This window comes from Musa acuminata, chromosome BXJ1-5, assembly GCF_036884655.1.
Source record: "Musa acuminata AAA Group cultivar baxijiao chromosome BXJ1-5, Cavendish_Baxijiao_AAA, whole genome shotgun sequence".
Taxonomy (NCBI): Eukaryota; Viridiplantae; Streptophyta; class Magnoliopsida; order Zingiberales; family Musaceae; genus Musa; species Musa acuminata.
In genome coordinates this window covers 20,156,530-20,169,367 of record NC_088331.1, presented here as the reverse complement: position 1 = coordinate 20,169,367, position 12,838 = coordinate 20,156,530, and the positions used below count along the sequence as shown (strand labels likewise).

Sequence of the window (12,838 nt, the reverse complement as noted above, 5' to 3'; positions counted from 1 at the left end):
GTGGCTACAATTTGGAGGCGATGCACCACATTTAAGGAAGGTTGCCATTCGTATACTTTCACAGACAACAACATCTAGTGGTTGCGAACGTAATTGGTCAACGTTTGCATTGATTCATACGAAGGTCCGCAATAGACTCTCCTACAGACGGTTAGAGAAACTAGTATATGTCCATTATAACATGCGGCTAAAATTACGATGTGCTGAGTTGGATAAGGAGCCAGAGGAACCAGATATTGATCCCATTGACCTCCAATTCTACAACGAAGATTCAGAGCCAATGTTAGATTGGGTTGAAGCAGCAGAGAACCAAGAGGATCCTCTACTTGATGAGGCGGGAGATCCTCAACGTCCTTCGCGTTTTATCACCGAGGCAATAGAAGAAGAAGAAGAAGCACAACCCCAACAGGTGGAAAATCTCCCTCGATTACAACATGGTATGAGTCAAACTGCTCGAGGAACTACCGATACCCAACGGTCACACTCGTCCGCCCAACGTGCAAAGGCAAAGGGGAAGGCAGTAGCATCAGTTGCATCGTTGGAAAGAATCGAGTTGGGCGACGAGACACCTTCACAATCACATTCTCTTTCTCGCTCGGTCCAGAGACATGATAGCAACACGGACAGCAGTGCCTCAACAGATGATGGCGGTGATACCGGGCAGTCGTTGGTCTCGTCTGCACAACTTGAGGGTGGTGAATGGACTGAGGAGCAATATTTTACACATGCCACTCAAGATTCAGATCATGGAACTCGACAAGGTACTGGTCAAGTTTATGCGCGGAAGGGAAAGGAGAAGGGGAAGGCAGTGGATGAATATGAACAAATGCGACAGAGCATACATGATATAGACACAGAAAGAGACTCATCGTATTCACAGCAATCGTATTATGGAGAATCATATGGGCAACAACAGTATGGTGATAGTTGGTCATCCTTCTCTGAGCAACAGCATGATACAGAACAACATCAATATATGCCTCAAGAGCTGCCTCGAACAAATATGATTCATGACGATCAATCTACGATCAGCACCACATTGATGCATCAATGGCATACGGTGTATCAATACACTATGTCATGGGATCAATTTCATGATTGGGTCCAACAAACGTATCATATTGATATGTATCGGATCGAGGACCCTGATCCACCACCCGTGGAGGCCCGTCGTTCGTTTTGGTGGTAGAATTAACAATCAGGTATATCTAGATATATGATTATTTAATTCATTTGAATTTTAGAGTTTATATTGTAACAAAATCGTACCGCCCGAAAAAGATACGTGATGCTATTCTTATCTAATTTACATTGATTTTGTCAAACTTATACTATTACTATATTTATTTGTAACTTGAAAACCTTATCCTAACTTTTTTTTTTATTTTCAGGTATTTTCGGAGGGTTAAATCGGTGAAATCGGGTGTACCGCTCGGTACACCTCGGTATACCGGTCGGTACACCCGTACCATACCGTACCGAGTGTGGGTTGAAACGCCGGTACGGTACGGTACGGCGAACCTTGGTTCTAATAACCTTTGACGCACTAGCATATTATAATAAGATTCTTCTTTAGAAGAGGAACATAAACAAACATTAGCACACCCTTTTACTCTATTTCTACCTAAATTTGCTCCAACATTCAATGCCAATTGATAAGCATAGACAACCACCATAACTGATCCATCTCCACTTTGTCACAAATCATTACTCTTAATCGTCCAATATATCATGCCACAAGTTGTTCCTCCATCTATTGAGTTATATTTCGACCATCAACCTCTAGAATTATTCTATAGTTGAAAATGGATTTGAATCCTTGTTCAAGATTGTTGAGTTGTGAAAATAGAGTTTTAGCAAAATATGATGGTAGGAAATTTTCACATAGTTGAGTTTTCATCTTCTCCTAAGATGATATCTTAAGTTTTCCTTTTCAAAAGCAATTCTTTTGCACCTTGTCCAACCAAATTGAACCATAACCTCGTAAGTCTTATAGCAATCAATTGTACTATTCAATTATTGAGTATCTACTTGTATCCATTCTCAAAAACACTAAGCCAACTGAGAAACTCTTCAAGTCGAGGTCGATCATAGATGATAGAACCCTAACAAATTGATTCTGATATTGTCATTTACACAAAGAAATCTCTTTGTGGTGGACTCTCTCATAGCTTTGTAGGATGCAAAAGGATTGGCCTTTTTTTTTATTCATCACTTGCATAATCATAGCTTAAACTTCTTGAGGTTCAAGGCGCATGGTAAACTCTTCAACTTGTCTTCTTAAAGTATAAACTTTTTTATCCCTTTCATGTCTATCCATGATTCCTCTCGTGTTGCCCTTTACCCTTCTATTTGCCATAAGAGAGTAATGTAGACCAAGAGCGTAGCAAGGTTCAGCAACTTACTAAATGATACCAAACAACGAGAAGAGGGTGAGAGAGTCGTTGAGATAAGGGAAAAGAGTCTCTCTTTCCTTTCTTGCAACAACTAAGAGCTAAAAGCTAAATTACAAAAAGTCAGATGATTAATTCAAGATTGCCCCCAAAGCTCCCCTCCCCTTTTTCTTTTATAGATGATTTGTACATCAAGTATTCAACCATCACCTACCTAATCAAGTACTTCAACTCTCAACAACTCCAATTAATGACCTCAATTTACAAGGGCACTTGTTATAAAACGCTTCAGTACATGGTGCCTTGAAACTCAGTTGGAACTTCATAACTTGGTTTTAGAACTTGATATATTGCTTTGGGACTTGATAGCTCAGACTTAGAATTTGGTGACTTGCCTTGGAACTAGATGTCTTAAAGTTTGATGAGTTGAAAGTTGAAACCTGAGATTATTATTTTATTATCCTGCTGTCATTACATTCTCTAATACTACTATTTATCAAATCAAGTAGTCAGTTATTTGTTGACGTAGCTATGACTTCCTATCTATGTCTAAATAACTATTATGTATAATATCATACATACCCTTCTTTGACAGATATTGATATGATTGTCATACTCAATGCTAAAAATGGATGCTCCAAGTCTACTCCATGATGATGGCCCCCACTACCTTGAATGTGATGGTCATGATTCAGACACAGAGAGGTCATATCGGGGGTTGACATTAGAAGCCCCTGAAATTGATAAGGGAATCTGTATGAGCAATATGTGGATGATAATTGTCAATTTAAGGTAAAAAAGAACATGATTTCTGTTTCTAAACATAAAAACACCTAGTGTATAAATTCAATAATATTTAAGAGCAACACAAGCTAGTCTCTGTGAAGCACTGCTTTAGTGAAAGTGTTTTACTTGTCAATTCCTTTTTAGTGGTGCAAATGAAATCATATATTCGGATCTGACAGACACTACTGTGACAGCAAAGAGCAGATACCTGAAGAACATCAATGGCATGCCAGCCAATCCCACCTGCAGTAACCATAAGCATACCAGAAATCCCAAGCGTTCCCATAGTCTCAAACTTCCCATGTCCTAGGAAAAAGGAATAAAGAAAAGTTCAAAACAACACTTACAAGAAAGTTTTAGACAAATGTACAATTAAATTTTATGCAGAATTTGTATTTGTTTGGAAAACTGAGAACAGTGTTGACTTCTGCAAATTTGCCAGACCAAATAAACATAGCTACTTAGCTAGCTAAGCAAAGATCAAAATAACATAGACACACAATGCATCTCCATATAGTTCATTTTAAAACATAAAGTTCCTCCAAATAGCCAAGGTTAACATTCTAGAAACCCAAAACTAGTCACAGATATCATATTTAGATAGAGAATGAAACAGAATAACATAAAGGATGATTCCACTCATGGCTCATGCATAGTTGTATGTACTAGTAGCTTCTCTGATAAATCACTATGCTTCCTTAAGCAGTGAAAGCATGAACCTGCATCGCCATGATCTGAAAACAATAATTGATCATGTTTTGAGGAAGATATGTAGCGATAGACGGAGGAAACAAGGAGACAGTACTGACACAGTGGGCCAAATGAGTTACAAATGGCAAGACAGAGGAACAAAGATGATGGTGGCAATGTGATGGGGAAGAGGAGAAGACGGCAGTGGATGGGAGAAAGAAAGCGCATATAAGAAAAATAAAGAGAGGGAGAGAGCATGAGAATGAGAGAAAAGAAACAAAAATCAAAGGAAAACAAAGACTCATTCACATTTCACAATTGTTAAAAAAAACTTTTTAAAAAATTATTAGAGGTACAGGCAAAAAGTTCAATGCCAGTATAATTCAGTGTCAGGCTATGTACCATAGTAAGTCCAGTATGGTGAGCTTACCAGACGATGCAACCTATAGTAGTCTGGACCAGGTGAAATATCTTGGTTCATGTCCCATTTGGCTGTTAGACTGAAAAATATCGATATTTAAAACCTTGGGCTGGATAATCTTTGAGCCCACTTAAATATCCAATCAATCATGTGAGTTTCGACGAACAAAAGATTCAATTTTCTCTTTCCTGCACTGACCAAGAACAGGGAATTCCTGTTTTTAATGGCCAAACACTACTGTTTCAAATCAGGCTAAAAGTCACTTCTCTTATCTATAATTAGGGATGCAGAAAAAGCAATGTTGGAGGGTTGGCACTGCAAATTGCATGAGATGTGATGCATCTCGGGTTTACTTCACATGCTGATATGGTTATCATGGAGAGCAAAGCAGATGCTGTGATGTTTTGCATACAAAAATTGGATGCAAGTTAATTCTGGGGATCACATCTCGGATGGGACATGGCCATGGTGATTTTATTAGCCAAGTGCAGGTCAAGGTTAAGTCAGTTCATGCGATCTGGGGGTTAACGAACTAGTTGTTTTGTCATACATGATGATGCATATCAAAAATTGAAAAAAGAAACAGGTGCACTTGTGAAACCTGAACCATCTAATCCATGAGAAAAAAGGCAACAGGAAACGCTTGTTAAAGATATTGTTCCATTAGAATTCCTAGTAAAAGATAGAATGACCCACAGTAAAATTCTTGCCAAAAGAACTTCAACAAATGATTTTCATGATCAAAGGTGATAGCAATGCAAGCATAGCAAAGAAAAATGACACTTTGTCTGGGATCAAAGATTTTAAGGACTACACAAAAATATATTACTTAGCTAAATTTTAAAGTTAAATGAGCAATGATATACATTCCCTTCATGTCTTCTTTTTCTCTTTTTATTTTAGCAATATATTAGCAATCATGGAAAGATTATAAGATAAGCAGAAAACATTTTAGCTTAAAAAACGATGGTTGCTGCTAGCAATAAAATTGAAGGATTCTGATTTTCAACATGCATGAGTAAGTTGGGTGTGCAACCCTACTGAGTCAAATTAATCCTTCTATCTCTTATTACCTCCTCTTTTGTTGAATTATTTTGATGCATGGCTTTTATTAGTTGCTACTTTCTAGTGCCTGCTATCATAAAGTCTAGCCTGCTGAAGAGAATATTTCTTGCTCTCAAAATAAACATAATCAGAATCCCATTCTCTAGCATTGATGTGATAATTTTTAACAGCATTCAATCCATGAAACTTACTATCACATCTTTCTCAAGCCAACATTTCCAATTAGATCTCGATCCCCACTAGAGATACGCCGGAGGTCTCCGATTCACATACCAGAGGGTGTTGTGTGTTTTGCGAGAAAAATAGAGGGAGTAGATTGAGATAGAAGTCCTTATCTTGATTGTTTATCTTTATGCAAAATCTGCATGTTATTTATTTCTGCTATATCTTTTGTTTGTCCAAAACATATCTCTTTCAAATCCCTTACGTGGCATACTTGATTCAACTGCCTCACTGGTCCAAACTACATGGATTGGCATCGCAACCTAAGAATCGTTCTCACGGGGGAGAAAATCGTGTATGTCCTTGACACAATGATACCCACGCTCAAGGAAGGCGCAAGTGAGGATGAGATCGCTCACTACGTAAAATACATAGATGATTTCACTCTTGCTCACTATTACATGTTGGACTCCATGACTCCTGAGTTATAGAGGTAGCATGAAAAGATGGATGCTAGATCCATTCTCCTACATCTTCGCAAATTTTTTGAGGAATAGGAAAGAACTCAATGATATAAAATATCCAAGAGTCTCTTTCGTGCTAGGATGACTGAGGAGACACCGATTCAGAACCATGTCCTTAAGATGATTAAGTGGATAAAGAAATTCATAGGTCTAGGAATGGTCTTAGAGGATAACCTGTGTGTGGATCTTGTGTTTCAATCCCTACCAGACTCCTTTTCTCAATTCATTATGAATTTTAACATGAACAAACTTGATGTGACACTCCTTGAGCTCCTCAATATGTTGAGGGAGGCTGAGAGCAAGGTTCGCCGTACCGTACCGTACCGGCGTTTCGACCCGGGCTCGATACGGTACAGTATCAGTGTATCGAACGGTACACCAAGGCGTACCGAGCGGTACACCCTAGTGTACCGAACAATTTTATTTTATTTTATATTATTGTAGCACTGTAGCAGTGCTACAGTATAATGCTGTAGCGGTACCGGGCGGTCCGCGTACCAGTATGCCGTCGGACCAGTACGTACCGCTCGGTACTACACACCTTGGCTGAGAGCACCATCAAGAAAGAAAAGTCAATCCTCTATGCTAGTGAAACCAGAAATAAAAGAAAGATAGAGAAGTCTCTTACGAAGGGCAAGGACAAGGGCAAACCGGGCAAACCAAAGGTTGCCAAGGACCCAAGAAAGGATAAAGACCAGTGCTTCCACTACGGCAAAGACGGTGTTAGGACTCTAACTAGAAGAGTCCTAATTGAGAGGGGCATTCATGTAAAACCTACCTAAGCCGACTCCTATTAAAGAGGTAAAGAGGCCAGCTAGGGTTTTGAGGTTATTTCTTATAGAAGAATTAGAAATTGTAAAGGAATAGGAGTCTTAAGTAGGAGTCCTATTAGGAGTCTTGAGTAGGAGTCCTATTATGAGTTAGGGTTTAGAAACCCTATAAATAGCCATGTATTCATCCTCTTTTAATAGATAATAGATAAATCTTTTCTGCAGCCTTTAAGCAGCAACTTGGAGGAACCCCTATAGTGTTCCAAGGAGGCCGATCCCCTAAAGAGATCAACCCCAAGCTTAGAATCTGCAAGGGTTCTAACACCTGGTATCAGAGCAGCGTTCTTGGCATCTCGCTGCCCTTCCACAGTCATCCATCAGCCCTCCACAGCCGCTCAAAGCAATTCCCACAATTGCTTAAAAGATAGTCGCCAAATTCCGTCGTCATCTCCACCACCGCGGATCATCCTTTGATCTCCCCGTGAATTGCAACAGGTTCTAGTTTTCTACCTTACTGCTGCTGTAATTTAGTTATCCTTATTCGAAAATCAAAAAAAAAAATTGTTCCAAAATTGCTGCATAAACTTTTCGTCGCAAAGTTTTCATCTCTACGACGAAAGATACATTGTAAAATTCCAACCGCATAGCATAGATTGTTTGATCTTGCTATTACGTTTTTTCTATCCAAATCTCTACGAAATTTTTATGACAGCTTTGACACTTCCTAACATCAGATTTCACTTTGGTTTTGTCAAAAGATTCTCAATATAAACCATTGATCTTTTATGTCTAAACTACTATACTTGAAAATCTGCACTGTAAAATTCCAGCCGTATAGCACAGTTTGTTTGATCTTGCTACTACGTTTTTTCTATCCAAATCTCTACGAAATTTTTATGACAGCTTTAACACTTCCTAAAAGCATATTTCCCTTTGGTTTTGTGAAAAAATTCTCAATATAGACCATTGATCTTTTACGTCTAAACTGCTATACGTGAAAATCTGCATTGTAAAATTCCAGCCGCATAGTACAGTTTGTTTTATCTTGCTACTATGTTTATTCTGTCCAAATCTCTATGAAATTTTTAAGATAGCTTTGACACTTACTATAGTGGATTTCCCTTTGGTTTCGTCGAAAAATTCTTAATATAAACCACTGATCTTTTACGTCCAATCTGCTACACTTGAAAATCTATGCTGCAGAAAATTTCAGCCGCATATTGTTGCCTTAACCCATCTATTTGCAATCTTTTTTGAATGAAATTTCTTATACACTTCATAGATCATCTTGGCTTCCATCTAAGATTGATCTATTGATGAATTCATCTCTAGAAATGATTTTGTGTTGCTACAATTTTTCGTAGCAAACCGCTGAAATTTTTCGACGAGAATTCTACTATCGCAACTTGCACCAATTTCCTTGCTATTATACTGTCGAAATTTTCTTGATTAAATTGGATATCCTTGCTGTCATATAAGCTAAGATTTTGCTGTTAATTCTCTCCTCAAATTTCTCAAGTTTTTGATGGAAATTTCATCGAGAAACCGCTGTTTCTTCGACAACAATTCTGCTCTTACAAGACAACACATATCTGCAGCAACTTCCATTGATTTCTATCAAACCTTTGCTGCCATCTACCACAGATCTAAAACTTTCATCCACAGCCCTAAAACTCTACCAAACCACACCCTCAAACTGCACCCAAAACAGCCACAAAACAAGCCTAAACCGCAGCCTACATCCACCAATCCACCAACCCTTTCGACCATCACTTCTCTCAACCTATACATGCCTTTAACCCGACAACAAAAGAGAGATCTTAACATCACAGATTTGGAGGCATATACTTTGGCATCTAAGGAGGCAATCAATGCTAAATTCGAAGCCTTCGAGGCGCGAATGGAAGATAAGATTCGGACTCTCTTTACCGAACTCAATTTTGGCCGACCACCAAGCCCGAAGAAATCACATCAAGGGGAGAGCTCTAACCAATTGCACCAAGCCAGAAGAGATGACTTTCAAGAGAGGGGGAGGTTCTATGATCAATCCCAACTATCCATGCATGAGGGTGGAATTCCCTAGATGGGAAGAAAGAGACCCGATTGGTTAGATCTCACGCGCGGGGCGATATTTTCGATACCACAAAACTGCAGATGCATCTATGGTGAAAATTGCGGCTATACATCTTGAAGGGGATGCCATACAGTGGTTTGACTGGTTTGAACACACTCATGGAATCCTCTCATGGCAACAATTCAATGAAGGACTGCTGATCCGCTTCGGACCAACCAATTATGAGAACATTGACGGACAACTAGCAAAGATCCGACAAACCTCCACCATTCAGGAGTACCAAACCAGGTTTAAAAGATTATCTAATCAAACTCGTGATTGGTCTCAAAAACAGCTATTGGGGACCTTCATTGAGGGCTTGAAGCCGGAGATCCGGAGAGAAGTTAAAGCGTGACAACCGTACACGCTTATGGCAGTCATCTCTTTCACACGACTTCAAGAGGAGCGATTAAACTATAAAGCCTGAAGGACTAGGGTCACTCCCCGACTAGCAATACTGAAGCCCTCAGCCCCCTCTACTGTCAACTGAGTCCCTGCACCAAAACGGTTGACAAGAGAAGAGCTTCAGGAGCGATCTGCAAAGGGGCTATGTTGGCACTGCGATGAGTCGTGGAGCCTTGAGCATTGTTGTAGTAAAGGGAGACTTCTTATGATTGAACCAGTAGAAGAAGAGGGCATTGAACATCCAGAAGAGAGCCTTGAACATGAAGAAGAAGATGCGGAAGAAGAGCCACAACCGACCGACGTTACGGTATACGCACTAGCTGGCTACTCAAACCCGTAAACGATGAAAGTTGGAGGCTTTCTCAAACAACAACCGATCACTGTTCTCATCGACATGGGTAGCATTAATAACTTCCTAAATAGTAAGGTTGCAGCTCGGATGACACTCCACATAGAAGGTTGCAGCAAGTCCGATGTAAAGGTCGCCGACGGCAGAACCCTAAAGTGCGACCAAAGATGCCCGTGGGCAAAACTATTGCTGCAGGACCAAGAGATAATTGTATATTTCTTCCTTCTCCCTCTTGATGATCATGAGGCCATGCTCAGAATTAAATGGTTGATGACGTTAGGTGATGTTTCTTGGAATTTTATGAAACTAATTATGAAATTTTATAGTAAGGAAAAACAGGTGATACTGTACGGGAAATGTTGGGGCGACGTAACAATGATTTGCACACAACAAATAGAGAAGGTTTTACATAAAGCATGCAGCAGCTTTTTGGTACAACTTGAGCAGCAAACTAAGAGAGAGTCAACAAAATTTGAAGATCTAAATCTACTTCCTTTGCCTGCTGAATTTTCAGATATATTTGATGAACTACGCAACCTACCTCTTACCCGTCGGCATGATCATTGTATAACGATTCTTCCAGGTAAATCTCCAGCAAATACTCAGCCATATCAGTATCCACATCTCCAGAAGGATGAAATAAAAAGGATTATAAAAGAGATGCTCGAAACAGGAGTTATTCGGCCAAGTTGCAGCCCTACTCTTCACCGGTGCTCCTCGTACAAAAGAAGGACGGAACATGACGATTGTGTGTTGATTACCGAGCTCTCAACGGTATAACCGTCAACGACAAATACCCTACTCCAATAGTAGATGAATTGCTAGATGAAAGGGAGCACAAATCTTCATAAAGTTGGACCTTTAATCCGAGTATCATCAAATACGAGGGTGCAAAGAAGACATACCGAAAACCACCTTTTGAACACACAACGACCACTACGAATTTTTACTTTCTTCAACAGAATATGGAATATCTTAGGCATATCATATTAGAGGAAGGTGTAGCAGTGGACCCCTCCAAAATTGGAGCAATACAGAACTGGCCGACCTCGAGGAACATAAAATTGCTACGTGGCTTTCTCGGTTTAATAGGCTACTACCACAAGTTCGTAAATAATGATGGATAGATCAATGCACCACTTACTTCCTTGCTGAAAAAAGATGCTTTTCAATGGTTGGACAAAGCCACCACCGTCTTCGACAAACTTAAAGCCGCAATGACGACAACGCTCATACTAGCGCTACTCAACTTCGACAAGACTTTCATTATTGAAGTCGATGCCTCCGGAGTCGGAATTGGTGTTGTACTAATGCAAGATGGCCGCCCTCTCGCGTATACCAGTAAGGTATTATCTCCTTCCCATCTCAAAATGACTATTTATGACAAGGAGATGCTCACGATTGTGCATGCGGTGGCCAAATGGAGATCGTACTTGATCGAGCGACGCTTTCAAATCAAGACCAACCATAAAAGCCTAAAATATTTCTTGGAGCAGAAGATATCTTCCCCCGAATAGCAAAAATAGTTAACAAAGCTTCTTGGATATGATTATGAAATAACTTACAAAAAGGGGAAAGAGAATATTGTTGCAAATGCGCTTTCACAACTACCCAAGCAAGCTAAATTTTCGGTCATTTCACTTTCGACTAGCAACATCCCTGAGAATATTAAGAGGGAATGGCAGGAAGATCAGGAGACCAGTAAGATCAAAAAATAAAAATTGGAGGAAGCACCAAGCTCCGTGGCTCATTACAATTGGGACTCAAAAGAATTACGCTATAAAGGCACTAAATTGAAAAGGAGTATGGCATATCACCCGCAAACCGACGGCCAGACGGAAGTGGTAAACAAGTGCTTGGAGACAGCCCAAAGCCACCCACCAAATATAACTACCTAAGGAGAACTCCATACCCTATCGAGTGTCATTATTGATCGACGAATTGTGACTCGACGACGACGACCCACTACTGAAGTGCTAATACAGTGGGCGAACTTACCAGCAGAATGTGCCACTTGGGAGAACTATGACGACTTGAAGATCAAATTCTCATAATTCATGGATTGTCAGCCTCGAGGACAAGGCTAATTTGAAACCTACCTAAGCCGACCCCTATTAAAGAGGTGAAGAGGCCAACTAAGGTTTGGAGGTTATTTCTTATAGAAGAATTAGAAGTTATAAAGGAATAGGAGTCTTGAGTACGAGTCTTAATTGAGTAGGAGTCATATTAGGAGTTAGGGTTTAGAAACCCTATAAATAGTCATGTATTCATCCTTTTTTGATAGACAATAGATGAATCTTTTCTGCAGCCTTTGAGCAGTAACTTAGAGGAAGAAATCCCTATAGAGTTCCAAGGAAGCCGATCCCCTAAAGAGATCAACCCCAAGCTTAGAATCTGCAAGGGTTCTAACAGACAGGCACTAAAAAAGAAACTACAAAGACCTTGCAGAGAAGGCAAAATAGAAGCTTGGATGACACGGGAGTGTCTAATTTGCTACAATTTGTTCATATGGACCATGCTGATAATATGATATTTTTCTTCAGCCAATAATATTGCCACATAATCTACCAGCCTACTCAGATAAGATAGCTCATCAGCATATTCCCTGCACAAAGGAATACATTAACAGAGTTGGTTGGCAGTTGTAAAGCTATATCACGGTGCTTTTCTTCATGGCTAAGGAATACATTAATGGAGTTGGTTGGTAGCTGTAAAGCACTTAATTTCGAAATTCCCAATGCATGAAGGGTTGTTTCATGCACTAGTATTTATTTTGAGGTTTAGGTCTTAGAAAGCACTTTAGAAACTGAGGATATTAACAGAAGCTCTCTTGGAGTGCTCTTTGGAACTCTGTATCTCTTGGATGCGTCCTTGAGTGGTGAGTCTTTTGCTTTCAGTTCAGTATCCTTGTTTATTATTATTAGGGTGGTGATCTTCTATATCCCTTTTCATTTTCTCCCATGTAACGATCTTACTTTTCCCCTCACGTTCTCTTTGTTTCTTTAGATTTTCCCACCAAAAAGATGCATTCCGCCTGAGTTTGAGTGCCACAAGTTTGACCTTCTTTTGTTCTGGTGGTTCATGAAAATCGAAAATTCTTTCTACTGTATTAAGTCAATCGAGAAAGTCATCAACATTTATTTTACCTTGAAATTCTGGA

The 12,838-nt window shown here is 39.6% G+C and overlaps 1 protein-coding gene across 3 annotated transcripts in view; it reads right to left on the bottom strand.

Annotated features, from left to right (window-relative positions):
* LOC103985244 (metal tolerance protein 2) overlaps positions 1-12,838 on the bottom strand; it is a 71,996-nt gene that overhangs the window by 32,451 nt on the left and 26,707 nt on the right. For all 3 annotated transcript variants that reach the window (XM_065183472.1, XM_065183471.1, XM_009402888.3), the window contains exons 3-4: positions 3,388-3,485; positions 2,976-3,127 (exon numbers count right to left, since the gene is read on the bottom strand). In XM_065183472.1, coding sequence (XP_065039544.1) covers positions 2,976-3,127; positions 3,388-3,485 — 250 coding nt within the window. The remainder of the gene's footprint in view (positions 1-2,975; positions 3,128-3,387; positions 3,486-12,838) is intronic.